Source organism: Emys orbicularis, chromosome 3 (assembly GCF_028017835.1).
Source record: "Emys orbicularis isolate rEmyOrb1 chromosome 3, rEmyOrb1.hap1, whole genome shotgun sequence".
NCBI classification, from domain to species: Eukaryota; Metazoa; Chordata; order Testudines; family Emydidae; genus Emys; species Emys orbicularis.
The window spans coordinates 4,116,624-4,134,433 of NC_088685.1; the positions used below are offsets into that span (position 1 = coordinate 4,116,624).

At 58.9% G+C, this 17,810-nt stretch overlaps 1 protein-coding gene across 1 annotated transcript in view; it reads right to left on the minus strand.

Moving 5' to 3' along the window:
- The window catches only part of OTOF (otoferlin), a 43,407-nt gene that overhangs the window by 19,957 nt on the left and 5,640 nt on the right, over positions 1–17,810 (minus strand). The window contains exons 7-18 of the mRNA XM_065402251.1: positions 15,312–15,464; positions 14,473–14,662; positions 13,217–13,341; positions 12,347–12,481; positions 10,672–10,833; positions 9,629–9,748; positions 9,054–9,215; positions 8,295–8,457; positions 7,291–7,421; positions 6,399–6,428; positions 5,086–5,217; positions 3,534–3,600 (exon numbers count right to left, since the gene is read on the minus strand). Of these exons, the coding sequence (XP_065258323.1) occupies positions 3,534–3,600; positions 5,086–5,217; positions 6,399–6,428; positions 7,291–7,421; positions 8,295–8,457; positions 9,054–9,215; positions 9,629–9,748; positions 10,672–10,833; positions 12,347–12,481; positions 13,217–13,341; positions 14,473–14,662; positions 15,312–15,464 (1,570 nt within the window). The remainder of the gene's footprint in view (positions 1–3,533; positions 3,601–5,085; positions 5,218–6,398; positions 6,429–7,290; positions 7,422–8,294; positions 8,458–9,053; positions 9,216–9,628; positions 9,749–10,671; positions 10,834–12,346; positions 12,482–13,216; positions 13,342–14,472; positions 14,663–15,311; positions 15,465–17,810) is intronic.

Genomic DNA, 17,810 nt, shown 5'->3' on the forward strand with positions numbered 1-17,810 from the left:
GACCAGGCCCCTCCTCCCGACTGGCTGCTGATTCCATGCACCCCGGTACGCCAGTGACCAGCACCCAGGTACACCCAGGCGCCCGCTCACCCGGATGTCGGCCACGGGCAGAGACCACGTGGCGGCTGAATCGCACTGGATGCAACGGGCCGGATCCGCGGCTGGTGCAAATCAGCCCAGCTCCACTGACATCAATGGGCCGGATCCGCAGCTGGTGCAAATCAGCCCAGCTCCACTGACATCAATGGGCCGGATCCCCAGCTGGTGCAAATCAGCCCAGCTCCACTGACATCAATGGGCCGGATCCCCAGCTGGTGCAAATCAGCCCAGCTCCACTGACATCAATGGGCCGGATCCGCAGCTGGTGCAAATCAGCCCAGCTCCACTGACATCAATGGGCCGGATCCATGACTGGTGCAAACCAGCCCACCGGGGTCAGCAGAGCTGTACTGACTCCCACCAGCTGAGGGTCTGGCCCCACCCGGTGAGAGGTGCTGGGCCGACGGCCCCAAGGCTGCAGGCTTCCTCCCCAAAGAACAGGTAGAGATGGGAGCAGCACAGCGAGCTTCCTCCTCACCAACCACCCTGCCCCCAACGTGATGAGCCAGCCAGAGGGGAGCTACGCGGTACCATCTATGGGCCCGCCCTATAGCCCTTACCCACCTGAGTGGCTCCGCTGCAACCAGCGGGGATGACTTCTGTGAGTAAGGGAGAGTGGATCAGACCCTATAAGGGGACTGCCCAGAAACACCCAGACACCCCAAACATCAGTCCTCCGAGGGGAACTGACCGGGGCCCAGAACTCAGAGGTGAGTCCCTACACCCCATTCCTGGAGCCCCCTCCCAGCCTGATGGATTCCCGACGTACCGACCGTTTGCTGCACGGCCCGGACCATCCTTGGCCAGTTAGACACGGCCACTGACATTCATAGCCAGCGTGGGCTGCTCTAGTTCTTCCTGCTAGCCTGAATCAATCCCCCGGCGACACATGGACGGGGCCTGCCTTTCGCAGCAGGTTACTTAACCTCAGAACCTTCATATGATTAAATAACCTAGAAACAGTTGTGACCAGTCGGCTGGAGCAGCGATTGCAGGGATCACAACCACCCTGGGATCCTCACCCGAGTTGTGAGAGAGATCCCAGAAGGGCTCGACTCCCAGAGGGGCCAGATCAGGGCCGGCTCCAGGCACCAGCGTAGCAAGCAGGTGCCTGGGGCGGCCAATGAAGAGGGGGGTGGCACGTTCGGCGGCAATTCGTCGGCGGGGCCGTCACTCCCTCTCGGAGCGAAGGACCTGCCGCCGAATTGCCGCCGTAGAATGAAGTGGCGGTAGAGCTGCTGCCGATCGCAGCTTTTTTTTTTTTTTTTTTTGCTGCTTGGGGCAGCAAAATTGCTAGAGCCGGTCCTAGGCCAGATCAACCCAGCTGCTTCTTAATGGTACGGGGGGAGGGGAATGGCTGGGGTGCAACTGACGTGATCAGCAATGCCTAGTGGGAAAAGCACAGGGTTGGGCGTCAGGGCTCCTGGTTCTGTTCCTGGCATCATCCACAGACTCACTGTGTGATCTTGGGAAAGTCACTTAATCACCCTTTGCCTCAGTTTCCCCATTTGTGAAACAGGGCTAATGACGCCGGCTCACCTCCCCAGGGCAGTGTTAGGGTGGACACCTTCGGGGGTGTGAAGCGCTTGGAGATCCACGGGTGGCATGCACTAGAGCCTGGCAGGGCAGACACTGCTGAACGCTAGTCCTTGAGCTACGCTACCCTGTGAGGCCTTGGCTACACTCGGGACTTCACAGCGCTGCCGTGGCAGTGCTGCCGCGGCAGCGCTGTGAAGCGCGAGTGTAGTCGCGCCGCCAGCGCTGCGAGAGCTCTCTCGCAGTGCTGTATGTACTCCACCTCTCCGTGGGGAATAGCTTGCAGCGCTGCGAGCGAGGGAGCGTGCAGCGCAGCAGGCTCTGATCACACTGGCGCTTTACAGCGCTGCACTCGCTGCGCTCGGGGGGGGGGCGTTTTCACACCCCTGAGCGCCGCAAGTTGCAGCGCTGTACAGTGCCAGTGTAGCCAAGGCCTGAGTTACCCACAGCCTCCCTGAAGGCAATGACATGACACCAGCGTAACAGGGAGTAGGGTGCAGCCCAAGGGGATATAATACATCCGAGAAACAGGCCATCCTGCTTCTGATATGGCTGTCCTGGGGGTGGGGGCTGGACAGGCTGGGGAAGCCTGGCACGCTGGGTTATTAAAATGGGAGGAGCGGTAGATACGCTGGAGGGTAGGGATAGGATACAGAGGGACCTAGACAAATTAGAGGATTGGGCCAAAAGAAACCTGATGAGGTTCAACAAGGACAAGTGCAGAGTCCTGCACTTAGGACGGAAGAATCCCATTCACTGCTACAGACTAGGGACCGAGTGGCTAAGCAGCAGTTCTGCAGAAAAGGACCTAGGGGTTACAGTGGACGAGAAGCTGGATATGAGTCAACAGTGTGCTCTTGTTGCCAAGAAGGCTAACAGCATATTGGGCTGTATAGTTAGGAGCATTGCCAGCAGATCGAGGGACGTGATCATTCCCCTCTATTCGACATTGGTGAGGCTTCATCTGGAGTACTGTGTCCAGTTTTGGGCCCCACACTACAAGAAGGATGTGGAAATATTCGAAAGAGTCCAGCGGAGGGCAACAAAAATGATGAGGGGGCTGGAGCACATGACTTACGAGGAGAGGCTGAGGGAACTGGGATTGTTTAGTCTGCAGAAGAGAAGAATGAGGGGGGATTTGATAGCTGCTTTCAACTACCAGAAAGGGGATTCCAAAGAGGATGGATCTAGACTGTTCTCAGTGGTAGCAGATGACAGAACAAGGAGTAATGGTCTCAAGTTGCAGTGGGGGAGGTTTAGGTTGGATATTAGGAAAAACTTTTTCACTAGGAGGGTGGTGAAGCACTGCAATGGGTTACCTAGGGAGGTGGTGGAATCTCCATCCTTAGAGGTTTTTAAGGTCAGGCTTGACAAAGCCCTGGCTGGGATGATTTAGTTGTGAATTGGTCCTGCTTTGAGCAGGGGGTTGGACTAGATACCTCCTGAGGTCCCTTCCAACCCTGATATTCTTACTTTCCACTTCTATAGAGCCAAAGATCTCCGAGCGCTTCCCGCACAGCAACCAGAGGACCCCCGGGAGGAGGGATGGGCAGAGAGACTAAGTGACTCTTCCAAGGCCACACAGCAAGGCAATGACTCAGACTAGATGCTAACCACTAGACCGCATTGTCTCCCTGCCATGGCACATCTAAACCAGGCAGGCTGGGTCTGACAGACATCTGTGCCGTGATTCATCATCACAAGACGACATGTGTCAGGTTTGGCCTCACTGAAATACGTGGTGAGACCCCAAACTGCAAGCTTGGAGCCAGAGGTACAGAATTTAGCCGAGGCTCTGATTTCGGTCTGAACTTCCCGAATGCTGAGAGAGATCTTAGCACTGACACTGGTGTTATCGATCTCTGCGTCGCTTTGGTATCTCGCTTTCAAAAATTTACCCTCTGCAATCTCCAGTTCCTCCTTCTCTTCGGCTTCTGCTGCAGCCGCTTCCTGCTGCCGGAGTTGCTGGAGAGAGATGAGACGGGCAATGAGATGCAGAGAAGGGCAGGCACAGGAATGACACATTCTATTTCTACAAATATCTTTCAGCCTGCAGCCTATAGAAACGTACCACCACTGAAATGCAGCCAGCTCTAGGGTGAAGCACAGCGACTGTATAACAGCACACAGTCACCATTAAGGACAGGAAGTAAAGATTGGCTAACATCGTATGGGGAGTTTTACGCAGGCAAAATGTAAGCTGGAATTTGTCCAAGACTTTGGGGCTGATGCTAGATCTGGGTGGATAAAACTGATTTTTCAATTCGCTGGCCATTCTGAAAAATTTTAATTTTTTTTTTCAGTGAACCAATTTTTTTTTTAATTATTATTTTGGATCAAACAAAACAGTTCATTTTATTTTCAAGCTTTTAGCTTTTCTAACTTTTAAAAATAAAACAAGTAAATTTCACAATGAAAAGTCATTTCGAATCAAAAAATCTCAGAATGTGTCAGAACAAAATATTTTAATTTAAAAAAATTTGGGGGGGTGGGGTGTTGTTTTTTTCCCTGACTAAAGCAATTTGGCAAATTTGACATGAACTTGCAAATATTCAGATTTTCAAAAATCTGGGGGTTTTTTTGACAAAAAAAGTTTCAGATGAAAAATTTCACCCAGCTCTAGTTCTTTGGGGCAGAGACTCTCTGGGTTTGTACAGCACCGAGCGCAATGGAGGCCTAGTCTGTAACTGAGACTCCTTGGTACTACAATAATCAAAATACTAAATAATAACAGTTAACATCCAGTACTGCAGCAAACAAAACAGAACAAAAAGTCCCATGGACCTTTCCTAACCACAAGCCGTTAGAAGCTCAGTTTTATTTCTGTTCCCAAACGATACACCAGCTGCAAACTCCTCTCTCGTGCCCACAAGGCAGGAAGAGAATGGAGAGGGGGCTGTGAGAAGTGAGTTGGCTCATGTGAGGAGGAGTAAAGGAGGCTTTAAGCCACCTTAGCATCCCATAGGTCTTTGGGCCCAGCCAGACAGTTGGCCAGACCCCTGTGTAAGTTAGAGCTGCCTTGAGGCTGCTCTAAGTTATGTTCTAGATGCTGGGGTAGCTCATGATGTTGGAGGCATTTACTGGCTGGGAGAGCGTCTATTTTGAAGGCCCCTGTATGCCACAACGGGGAGTGGGCTCAGAGCGGATAAGAATCAGCGACCTAGAGACAAAAGGCTTAGTATCTCATTGTCAACTCCGATGCTTCCTCACGGATAATGTGTGTGTCCATATCCTCTGCTGGGAGCTGCTCCAGAAATGCCCAACCTTTGCGCTTAGGGGCCAGATTCGCCAGGACCTTGGCACCGCTCTGGTGTCACAAAGCAGCCAAGCTACCTGAGCCTGCTGGGGAATTTGGCCCTAGAATGTTAACCGAGGAGATGAAATAGCCACTCAGCCACGCCTGGCAGTGTGAATTCTCCCATGCCCCCTCCCTCCCTGCCCCGCTCCTACCTCCTTCATAGTCTCAATGGAAGCAAAGTACTTGGACCACCAATCCAGCATGCTTTCGTCTGGTTCCTCCTCCTCTATCTCCTCCCCCACTCCTTTCTTCTTCTTCTTCTTCTTCTCCTTCTCCTCTTCCGACTGCAGAGCGAGAGGAGCACAACAGAGGGAGAGAAAGAGCGAGAGAGAAGGGGGAGAGGCTGAAGGAGCCCTGAAGCCAAGATGGGGAAATAGATCCCCCCCAACCCATCCTGTGTACTGTTAGCTCAGGTAGGGGAAACTGAGGCACGGAGCAGTGAAGTGACTCGTCCAGTCACACAGGGAGTCAGTGGCAGATTTGGCACTGTACCTGGAGACCACAGGGCCGGCCCAGCCTTGGGACATTTTAGCTACCGCTCAGAGCCCAGCTGCCGAAAGAGGAGCCCAAAGCTGCAGAGGTCAAACCCTGAGCTCAAACCCACTGGCAAAGTCTGAGGTGTTGGGAGCGGAGGTTTGGGTTGAGGCTCCTCGCTGCTCTGAACAGCAACCATTGCCAGCCCCCCGTTCCCAGGCAGCCCGCCCAGGGCCAAGCGCCACCCGCAGCACTCCTGGGGCCAGAGTCTCGGACGGCGTCACTCCAGATTGCTCCATTGATGTCCACGGAGCCCGCTGAGGATCTGCTCTTCGCTGGGAGCCGGGTGGGCGGGTTTGGTGGCCGAAGTTGGCCGTAATAAGCCCATCTGGGGCTCCCATCCGTCGGGGTCATGCTGGTTCTGGGCTCGCCGCACCGTCTACCCCAGGGGTTCTTAACCTTTTCCTCTCTGACGCCCCCCCAACGTGCTATAAAAACTCCACGGCCCACCTGTGCACAACCACTGGGTTTCTGCATATAAAAGCCCAGGCCACTGGGGGGTCGCAAGCAGGGCAATTGCCTGGGGCCACCACAAAGCTACCCCAGCTGGCAGGGCTCAGGGCCTCAGGCTTCAGCCCCATGCCGTGGGGGTTCGGCTTTCTGCCCTGAGCCTCAAGCAAGTCTAACGCTGGTCCTGCTTGGCAGACCCCCTGAAACCTGCTCGGGGCCCCCTAGGGGGCCCTGGACCCCCGGTTGACAACTACCCCACGGCTCCAGCTTTCACTGCCGCTGCTCATCACAGATGTGCGGTCCAGTGCCCAGTGAATAGACAGGAAGGCCTCCCTTGACGTCAATGGGCTGGGGGGTCAGGCCCATGCTGCGTGTGTGCCAGCTGGCTCAGCTTCCCCGCGTGTCCCATAGCAGCACCCCCAAAGCCAAGCAGAGGGGCAGGGGCAGAGGCAAGGCAAAGCCCGGCAAGCCCAACACTTACCACGTCAACCTTCACCACCGCGTCAGAGTTCTGCCACATGGAACGAGAGGGAACGGGGGAGAACATAGAGTTAGTGCAAATGCACAGCAGCGAGCGAGGCTGCACCTCTGTGCTTTGCACACACATGCACGACACCCACCCACCCAGCCACCCACAATGAGCTGGGAACAGAGACGCACAACACACACACCAAAGAAATGAACAAGGCGTCTGGTGTCCGGAAATGAACAACTGCAGTTACTAAAACTGACCAGGCACGGACACCTCGAGGGAGGTTTGGAAGACGATCCGTGCGGAGATGCTTCTTCTCCTGCTCTGCCAGTTAAATCTCACGGGGCTAGATAGCAGGGTGATGGGCTCAGGAGAAATGCCTGGATCCACAGAGGAGATGCAGGCATTTTCCTCTTCTTCAGCTATGCATGCCGGTTTGTTATTGTAGGGTTGCTCATACATGCTGGGGTGGGGTACCCTTGTTTGTTTGTGCTGGGCTGTGCATGCTGTTTTATTATTGTAGGGTTGCTGAGGCGGGGTACCCCGGTTTGTATGAGTGCTGCGCTGTGCGTGCTGGTCTGTTATTGTAGGGTTGCTGAGGCGGGATATCCTGGTTTGTATGAGTGCTGGACTCTGCATGCTGGTCTGTTATTTTTTGAAGCAGAATTCCAATCTCTATGTGCTCTCAGTCCTGAACGGGGGCTCTCTGTGCCGGTAGCACCGTGGGCAGCCACCCAGGCCAGCGTGGGGGCCAGCCTACGCCTTTCATTCAGGGCATCAGTTTGGTTGCACGTCCCACCAGATGGGTGGCCCCTGCTTTGGGTGGAGCACCCCCGGGGGTCTGTAGCTTTGCGAAGAAACCCGCCGCTCATGGAATGAGCTTGGCTGCTCGGATACTCACAGCCTCCAGCTTCACCATGGTCTCCATCTTCTTGATGGGCACCTCCGGTTCCATGTTGATGACAATTTCACCTGGGGGACGATAGTACGGGCCTCCGTTTGCCAGGGCCAAGTAGCCGTTGAGCAGCTTAGCTGGACAGAGGACAGAGAGAGAGAGGCAGAGAAGAGCCAGTGTAGAGGAGACCCGAAGAGATCGGAGAGCAGGAATGCGAGGGAGGCGGGTGACGGGGAAGAGAGACAAGAAACGGGAGCTGTCCCGGAAACAAGAATCAGGGGAAAGGAAACACCTGCCCTCAAAGGAAAACCCAGCTCAGCCGGAGTCGCCGTCGGGGGAAGGGCCACTCAGCCGGCGCTCACACCTGCAATACCAGCTAGCACAGGTGGATGAGTGGGAATTTCGTGCTGCAGCACGGAGCTGCGGGGACGGCCTGGGGGATGGGTGGCTTCTACCTGTCCACAGCACAGGCGCCGTGTGGATGGAGGCGTCGTCCTCGGCTGATGCTGCCGCTATCCCTTGGCCTCTCTGCTGAGGCCCCCATGCCCTCGCAATGGAGGAGCCTGCGTGGCTGCACAAGAGGTGGCCTTTGCCCCTCTAATCCCTGGGGTTATTTCTTCCTCACGTGGTGCCATCGGCGCGCCCGGAGCTCTCCAGGCACGGTCCCTGCCCCAGGGGATGCTGCGGCTGTCGGGCATGAGGCCTGCACCGGTCCGGAGCTGGGCTTTGTTATCTGGGCCTGAGTGGGTTCCACAGGGATACTGACGCATTTGGTAAATATCGACCCACTGAGCAAGCGCGTGAATCTCCCACCCATCTGACCCCCCGTCCCTTGCTCTCTCCCTGGAGCCCTGCCTGGCTCTCGCCTGCCCTCTGCTCAGTTAGACGCTTTAAAGAGCAGGAAACACCACATCCTGTCTATCGCTCTCTGCCCATCCCCGCCCCGCTCTGTAGCCGGCCAGGGGCCACACGCAGCCCAGGCAATCCGCACCCCCCCACCCCGCTGGTACCTGCAGCGTTCCAGTGCTGGGATTTCTTGTCCGGGGGCCGGTGGATGAACCTCCGCAGGGAGCTGACGGCGTGGGAGCCCACCAGCGTGTACCGGCCAAAGGCCCGGCAGTCCACCACCCGGATGTTCAGGGGTGGGTGGAGCAGCTCATTCTCTGGGAGGTCCTGGAAGGGAACGGGTCCCCGTCGTAGGGGGTCGGGGGTTATTTTGGGGGAGGCTCAGACCAGGATCCCATCAGAGGGTGAACGCTAAGTCAGTTTCCTTCCCCAGCCAAGCAGGCCTCACTCCTGTCGGGGGAAGGGCAGCCCTCAAGCGACCCCCTCGGCAGGGGAGAAGAGGATTGCTTTCCAGTGGGGGAGAGCGCAGGGCCCCAAACCACGCGGGCGGGGGATGGGGCCCTACTAACCGGCCTACGTTAATAGTGGCAAAGTGCCAGTCAGTCCCTTCGTGTCACGGCGCTGCACCAGCACTGCCGAGCAGAGCCCTGCAGCCCTATCGACCCAGTGGGGAAACCGAGACAGAGAGGGTCAGTGACTTGCCCATGGCCACCCAGGGAGTCGCCGCCCGAGTCAGGGTAAGAAGTCAGGTGGCAGCTGGATCCCAGGCCACTAGTCCCCCCCGCAGACCAGCTGCTCCTGCTGCCCTCCCCCCCCAGGGCTCCCACCCCTGGCCCTGCCCAGGAGGGGTAGGAATGGCCTCTCCCGGCCAGGCAGGGCTCAGCTATCCCCCTCCACCATGCCCCAGAGCAGGCCGGACTCACCACTTCAAACCACTTGACCAGGGTGCTGAAGTTGGGGTTTTTCTTGTAGTTCTGGATCAGGGCCGACTGGACGCCCTTGCCGGCGCACTCGATGTCCACCCGGGGCCGGTCCACCTGGGCCAGGTTCACCCGCTTCAGGTCCCGCAGGCCCCAGAACAGGATCTGGGCCGAAGGGAAGGCGCTGAGGTGAGGAGCTGAGAGCCGCCCGCAGCCTGCGTCTCACAGCCGGAGGTGGCACTGGGGGCCCAGGGTAAAGGGTCGTGGTGTGATATCGGCTGGGGACACACAGCCCCCGGGCTGCCTGTCCCTGGCTGAGAGCCTCCCTCTCTGACATCCAGCAGTGGAGCAAGCTCACCTGCCCTCCAGCCATGCCAGGGTACCCCAGCGCTGAGTCTGGACCATGCCCCAGATATTATAATGGGCTCTCCTAAGCACCCCCGGCGCCAGCCGAAACAGCCCCACGCGGCCTCTGCCATGCAATTCGGACGTGGCCATTTGTGCTGTTTATTGACACCATTGTGAGCCCAGACACCGAAAGCCAGTGACCCAGGAAGCAGCATCCCCGGGGTTGTTACCTCCACTCTGTATTTACTCAGCACGGGTCGGATCCCCAGGGGCACTGGCAGGATGGGACCCTGCTCCGTGTCCGTCGGCCCATCGATCGGAGGCAGGTCCAACTTGCCAGCCGGGCCGATCTGGAAGAGACACAACGCCACTCAGGCGCCGCTCCATCGAAACGCCCCGCGAGCGTCCGGTCAGCGCCTCCTTCGCCGACAGGAGGGTTTCACGTTCCTGCATTCGCTCCTCGGGGTTTATTGCTCCACGCCCAGATGACTGACGCCATCCAAGTGAGGGGCACTGAGGAGATGACGTTCAGCTCCAAGACACCCCGTCCCGGCAGACGCGCAGCTAAAACCCCGCCAGGCAGCTCCCCGGCACGGTGCTACGAGACACGCTCCTGCACTCACAGGGCTGCACCCCCAAACGGAGGCGATTGGCCCCCTGCGGTTCTCAAACCTGGGACCCTCACGGGTGAAAGAGGCAACTCTGCTGTTTGAGCTCCAGGAGACTGGCCCGTTGGCACCTGCCGCGATAGCGCCAGTGTACTAGAGTTGGCAAGAGGCAGGCCGGCGGGCAGCGTTAGCACCAGGCGTCTTTACCAGCGCGGGGGATTAACCACTGGAAGAAACACCCAAGGGAAGGGGTGGATTCGCCTTCCCTTGGCGTCTCCCAGTCCAGGCTGCCTGTCCGGGAGGCACGTTAGCCAAGCACAAGTTGTTAGGGTCCGACCAGGGGTGACTGGTGAAATACCAGTAGCAGATCCCACCCCAACATGCTGCCCCCTGCTGGCCCACTCATCAGCATAGGCCTCACCCCAGCCAGCGGGAAGCGGGGACTCGCTGAGCGAGGACTTAGCCTAGACCCTCGGCCAGGAGAGCTGGCAAGCTGAGCCGGTAGGGGCTGTGCTCGCCGGTCTCTCCTGGGAGCGTCTCCAGCTCACACCCGCTGCGCTACGTGAGCCACATCCAGCACCCCGCGTTGCCGATGCAGCTCCCAGCGCAGGGGGTCGCCCAGGGTGGAATTATCTGCTACCTCGCTCCGTGGGCTGGGCTGTTACCTGGAGCAGCTCGAAGGCCGCCAGCAGGTCGCCGGCTGTGGAGTTGCCCCGGTAGATCTGGTAGTACTCCAGCTGGGGCGGGAAGCGCGGGGGGCCATAGTCTTCATCCGACATCTTCACCACCGGCTTGGCAAAGGTGCGGCCCATGAAGTCCGCCTTGCCCTGGAAAGGCAGGGAGAGAGCTTGGGCGTGTCCAGGCGGCCGATTCCCACCCCCCAGCCCAGCCCCACGGCTTGCCCCAGCCCAGCTCCACGGCTCCCCCCAGGCTGGGTGGGCAGGTTTGTGCGGAAAGCTGATCAGCAAGTGGATCGAGAGGAAGAGCTGGCAGGGCTCACTGAATCAAGAGATTCTGCCCTGTTCTCCAGTGGTCTGTGGATGCCAGGGTCGCTTCATGGCTGGGACCTCCTTAATATACCATGATCCCTGCCCCGTGTGTGTGGGGAGCCCTGTGCTGGAATAGCAGGGGGGCTGCAGGTCGGGCGTCGGCAAAGCTGGGGGCAGGTGTTGATAGCAGGGGGGCTGCAGGTCAGGATTAAGGGGCCTCGGCAAAGCTGGGGGAGCAGGAGTGGATAGCAGGGGGCTGTGGGTTGGGAGGGAGGGGCACTGGCAGAGCTGGGGACAGGAGTGGATAGCAGTGGGGCTGTGGGTCGGGACATGAGTGGATACCAGGGGGCTGCGGGTCGGGAGGGAGGGGCATTGGCAGAGCTGGGGACAGGAGTGGATAGCAGGGGGCTGTGGGTCAGGACATGAGTGGATACCAGGGGGCTGCGGGTCAGGAGGGAGGGGCACTGACAGAGCTGGAGGACAGGAATGGATAGCAGGGGGGCTGTGGGTTGGAATCGAGGGGCATTGGCGAAGCTGGGGGAGCAGGAGTGGATAGCAGGGGGCTGTGGGTTGGGAGGGAGGGGCACTGGCAGAGCTGGGGGACAGGAATGGATAGCAGTGGGGCTGTGGGTCAGGACATGAGTGGATACCAGGGGACTGCGGGTCGGGAGGGAGGGGCACTGGCAGAGCTGGGGACAGGAGTGGATAGCAGTGGGGCTGTGGGTCGGGAGGGAGGGGCACTGGCAGAGCTGGGGGACAGGAATGGATAGCAGTGGGGCTGTGGGTCAGGACATGAGTGGATACCAGGGGACTGCGGGTCGGGAGGGAGGGGCACTGGCAGAGCTGGGGACAGGAGTGGATAGCAGTGGGGCTGTGGGTCGGGACATGAGTGGATACCAGGGGGCTGCGGGTCGGGAGGGAGGGGCATTGGCAGAGCTGGGGACAGGAGTGGATAGCAGGGGGCTGTGGGTCAGGACATGAGTGGATACCAGGGGGCTGTGGGTCAGGATTGAGGTGCTGTTGCAGAGGTAAAGGCCTGACTAACGTCTCCCTGCCTTCGGCCTCACAGTCGCTGACTCTCTCACATCAGCAGGAAAATTCAGCCACTCTGTGCCACTGAAGCAGCCTGTTACACGCAGCACCGGCTGCGTAATTGCCCCAGCCCTTGTGTTCTGCAGCCTCTTCCTTCTGCTTTGGGGGGGGTGTCCGGGGGTAGTTAGGGACGGTGCCGGGGGACAAGCGGCTTTCCACAGCCAACACCAACACCGTGTCTTCTGTGTGCCCGTGACTAATCCACCACCCCAGTCCCTGGCACTGTGCTCCAGCGGGCCGCGCCAGGGTGCTCCCTCACCACCGTGTCCTGGTCGTAGATCTCAATGACGATAATGGGGGGGTCGTCCCGCATCTCGTGGGCTTCCCCGTAGAGCTCCACGTTGTCGAAGACCAGCAGCTGGTCCCAGGTTGGGCAGAGCGTCTCGTTGAGCACCTGGAGGAGCAGGAAGGGGAAAGAGCACCAGGGCTGTGGTTACAGGGAGGAGAGGGGCAGACGTACTCTCCGGGTACTTCCCGCACCAATGCATTGGAGATACCAGATGGCTGCTTTAAAACTATGGCGGCGAGAAGGCGGGTCCCAGAGCCGGGAAGCCCGGAGGCAATCTCCTCCCAGCTGGCAGAGCTTTGCCTTTGTTGGTGGAGCCTTGGCCACAGCTTGAAGGCGCCGAGTGAAAGAGAAGTGAGGTCTAGTGGCTGAAGCACCCAGAGCTCCGACACTGACTCTCCGTCGGACCTCAGGCAGGTCACTTATTCTGCTCGTGTATCAGCTTCTCTCCGTGTAAAATGGGGATCACGACAGGGACCCCCAGGGGAGTTGTCAGGATCAGTCAATTGGTGCACATCCAACAGCAGCCAGCAGGGCTCAAACCCCAGATCTTTACAGCCCCAGTGCGTGCAGCCCTCCCTGGCTTGAGCTAAAGGGGAATCTCCATCAGCTAGCAGCACTAAGTAGACTGTTATCCTGCTGGGGGCCAGGCCCAGAGGGGCACCTGTCGCACACCTTGCCAGCGTGTTATATGTCCGGGCAGCACTTGATGTGCGGTGTTTTCATTACCCCTCACGCTTCCACCAGGTTTGCTGCAGTCTAGCAGCCCAGAAATTCAGCCCAGCGAGTTCAGATGCAAACCTGCCCACCTCCCCGTCCCCGGTTTAGGGGCCTGGCTCTTACCTCCGTGCACTGGCCCTGGGTGATGAAGAAAACCCGGGCAAAGGGGTCGGAGAGGCCACTGCTGTCTGCGGCGAACAAGCTCCTGGCCTGGTACATGTGGGCTCGGAGCTGGAACACCTGCTTCTCTGGGAGGAAAGGAGGGAGTGAGACTCATAGAATCCTAGACTATCAGGGTTGGAAGGGACCTCAGGAGGTTCTAGTCCAACCCCCTGCTCAAAGCAGGACCAATTCCCAACTAAATCATCCCAGCCAGGGCTTTGTCAAGCCGGGCCTTAAAAACCTCTAAGGAAGGAGTTACCACCACCTCCCTAGGTAACGCATTCCAGTGCTTCACCACCCTCCTAGTGAAAAAGTTTTTCCTAATATCCAACCTAGACCTCCCCCACTGCAACTTGAGACCATTACTCCTTGTTCTGTCATCTGGTACCACTGAGAACAGCCGAGCTCCATCCTCTTTGGAACTCCCTTTCAGGTAGTTGAAAGTAGCTATCAAATCCCCCCTCACTCTTCTCTTCTGCCGACTAAATAATCCCAGTTCCCTCAGCCTCTCCTCATAAGTCATGTGCTCCAGCCCCCTAATCATTTTTGTTGCCCTCCGCTGGACTCTTTCCAATTTTTCCACATCCTTCTTGTAGTGTGGGGCCCAAAACTGGACACAGTACTCCAGATGAGGCCTCACCAGAGCTGAATAGAGGGAAATGATCATGTCCCTCGATCTGCTGGCAATGCCCCTACTTATACAGCCCAAAATGCCGTTAGCCTTCTTGGCAACAAGGGCACACTGGTGACTCATATCCAGCTGCAGGCAGGCAGCACCAGAGATGCCCTGAGCCGCGGCGCTCAGAGCAGGACACCCCGGGGCATTCGGGGCAGTGATTAGCTCTGGCCCAGCATGGACTGGGGCTGCTCCGGATGGAGAGGTGCCTGCGGGATGCGCAGAGGGCTGGGGCTGCCTTGCAGATTTCTGCTGCACAGAACCGGCGGCGGCAGGCGTTCGGCGCAGAGCCCACGCTGGGGCCACTCCTGACCCATGGCTGATGGGCTCAGTAGGGAAGGGCCATGTGGGGAAGGAAGGGCTCCAGAAGCACAGTCCCCTCGCAGGCTTCCTGTGGGACAGCATGGCTCCCCACACCAGGCTGCCATCAATCCCAGCGTCGCCCTGGGAGTGACTCAGCCGGCAGCAGCGGCCAGCCCGCCCCCAGCACGGCCCCCAGAGCAGCACCCGAGGGAGCAGAGGGAGAGCGGGCGGCTCTTACTAGTGTAGAGGAGGCTGATGGGCGGGAAGGCCTGGAGGCCGAGGCCCTTGCTGGCTTTCTTCTCCTCGAAGCCGCAGGGCAGGCCGCTCAGGAAGTCCTTGCGCTGCTTGTTGAGGCCCAGCCACAGGTAGATCTCCATCTTGGCCTGCACCGTCCAGCCGGCCGGCCCGAAGCCCCTCTTCCCGGGCAGCTGGGCACAGGGGGGAGAGCTTCAGCTGGGGCGCAGGGCAAGCCAGACCAGACCAGACCCACCTCCTGTCCTCTGGGGTCAGACCCATCGTGCCATTCAGCCCCCCCCAGCCCTATGGGCTCAGACCCACTGCGCCATTCAGCCCACCCCCCCACCCCTCACCTTCTGCCCTCTGGGCTCAGACCCACTGTGCTGTCCAACCAGCACCCGACTTCTGCCCTATGGAGTCAGACCCACTGCACCATCCAACCCACCCTCCACCTCCTGCCCTACAGGGTCAGACCCACCGCGCCATTCAGCCGACCTGCTGCCCTCTGGGGTCAGAGCCATCACGCTGTCCAACTGGCACCCCCCTCTGCCCTACGGGATCAGACCCACTGCGCTGTCCAACTGGCACCTGCCTCCTGCCCTGGCATTTTTCGTTGTCTTCCCCACCTACCCCTGTTGCGTGTAACCCAGCAGGAGGCCTCCCACTCTTCCAGCTCAGATACTGGTACCTCACCTGCACCAGCACCCAGTACCTGACACTCAGCTCCTTCCTCCCTTTCCCCAGCCTCTATGCACCTCCCCTGCCTCTCTTCACCCTCCCCTCTTCCTCCTGTCTCTCTCTCCATCCCATGGCGGCCCCATCCGAGCACAGGCCGGTTACCCTCAGGAAGACAGTCTTCACTTTGGCGCAGTCCTTGCCGGTCTCCTCGTCCACGATGGAGTACAGGATGTCCTTGGAGGGGATGCGGGCGTAGGCGATGCGCTTGCCGTTGCTCATCATCCAGATGAAGATGTCGGGGATGCTGTGCTGTGGCTGCGAACCCCAACAAGGCCCCGCTCAACATGGCAGGCATGGCCAGGCACCCTTCCCCGGGACCGGCGGGGGGCGTCCCACCAGCTCTCCCCTCCTTCGTGACACTGACTGAGGCACCAGGGGATGGACTTGTCCAGTGTCTCCCCGGGCTCAGTCACTTTAGGGTCCCCCACTCCCTTCCTTAGAGACGGTTTTAAGCCTCCCTGTGTGGATTCATAGATTCCCAGGCCAGAAGGGACCACGGTGATCACCCAGTCTGGCCTCGTGCAGAGCAACCAGGCCGGGTGACTGCCCTGAATTAATTTCCTGAGGCCTGACTGCTCCTCGGGGTCGTTAGCAGAGGGGGGCAGCGCACAGATCTCACGCCGCGCTGAGGCCTCAAGGAGCTTTAACTCTCCGGCTGGGCCCCCAGCAGCACGCTGAGTATATAGTAAAGCCGGGAGGAAATCGGAGTTTCTATCTTGTGGGACGTTCCAATATTCCATCCTTTGGTTTTGCCCCAAATTGAAATTTTAATTCGGAAATGTCCAAACGTAGCGTTTTTATGTGCTTGGTTTGACAATGAACTGCTTCTGCCTGAGCTGCCCAGAGCCTCATGGGAGTTCATAGATTCAGAAAGATCCAGGCCAGAACAGATCATTGCGATCAGCGAGTCTGACCTGTATGACACAGGCCAGAGAACTGCCCCATAGTAATCCCCAGAACAGACCTTTTAGGAAAACATCCAATCTCGATTTAAAAATTGTCCAATTTATCAACATCCTTCCTGAATTGTGGGCACCAGTTGTAGTTCAGTCACATTCTTCTCTATCGGCTGAGCTCCCTGGCCAGACTACATTTCCCATGATACATTGCAGCCATGGAACTCTGGCAACTCAACCAGAGGGGGCTCTGTGGTGCATCATGGGAATGCCATGGTCCATAGAGGAGAATGGGAACACGAGGCACCAAAATTAGAACTCCCACGAAGCACCAACGAACCAAAATGTTTTGACCCCACCTGAAACAATTCTGCATAACGGGAATTTTCCCAGGGCAAATGTTGGTTTGGTCGAAGCTGCATTTTCCATTGAAAAATATTTGACTGGAAAATTCCCGGTGAGCTCTCCTACATAGGGCTGCTAGAGCCCCTCTCCTGGGTGGAGTCAACCAAAAGTTAGGACGTGGCCAGTCGCATGCTGTCAGGAGCAGGGACCAGGCTCCCTTCGCTGGCCGGTTTACGGACAGACCTTCAGCCCTGTTCCAGGCTGGTGATTTATGAGAGTTATTAACGTCATCCCCGTTTTCACAGCACCACTCACTGCGCAACCTGAGTCCCCTCCTGAGTTCCCCTCGGTTCAACAGCTCCCAGCCCCCATTCAGCCGCCAGCCTCTCCCTTCGGGCCAAGCCTATGCACAGGGCAGAACTGGCGGCGTGTGACCCACGTTGACACTGTGTGACTCTTCGTCCCCCTCTAGCAGCTGGTCCATATGAAGAGCTTCCTGGAGGCTCATAGCTCAGGCGCTTGCAGCTCATGCATTTACCTGCAGAGGTTCCAGGTTCAATCCCTGCAGAAGACCCAGCCATTGCTACCTGCCCATTCAAATCAACCAATGCACTTTTGTACAGTAGGCAAGTCAATGAGGCCCAGACACCGGCGTGGGTATCATAAGAACGGCCATACTGGGTCAGACGAAAGGTCCATCTAGCCCAGTATCCTGTCTTCTGACAGTGGCCAATGCCAGATGCCCCAGAGGGAATGAACAGAGCAGGTAATGATCAAGTGCTCCATCCCCTGTCACCCATTCCCAGCTTCTGGCAAATGGAGGCTCCCTGCCCATCCCGGCTAATAACCATTGATGGACCTATCCTCCAGGCTCCAGCCCACCAAGCATGTGCTTGGGGCGGCGCCTGGAGGGGGGCGGCGCGGCGGGGCGCTCCGGCCCGAGAGCGGAGACGCGACTGGGCTCGCCGCCCTCCCCGCGGCGCTCCGGCCGCCGGGGAGAGCGGAGCCGCAGCGGGCTCGCCGCCCTCCCCCCGGCGCTCCGGCCGGTCGGGGAGAGCGGAGGGCCCCAGCCGGGCTCGCCGCCCTCCCCCCGGCGCTCCGGCCAGTCGGGGAGAGCGGAGGGCCCCGGCCAGGCTCGCCGCCCTCCCCCCGGCGCTCTGGCCGCCGGGGAGAGCGGAGAGCCCCGGCCGGGCTCGCCGCCCTCCCCCCGGCGCTCCGGCCGGTCGGGGAGAGCGGAGGGCCCCGGCCGGACTCTCCGCCCTCCTCCCGGCGCTCTGGCCGCCAGGGGCTCTCCGCCCTGCTCCCGGTGCTCTGGCCGCCGGGGAGAGCGGAGCCGCGGCGGGCTTGCCGCCCTCCCCCC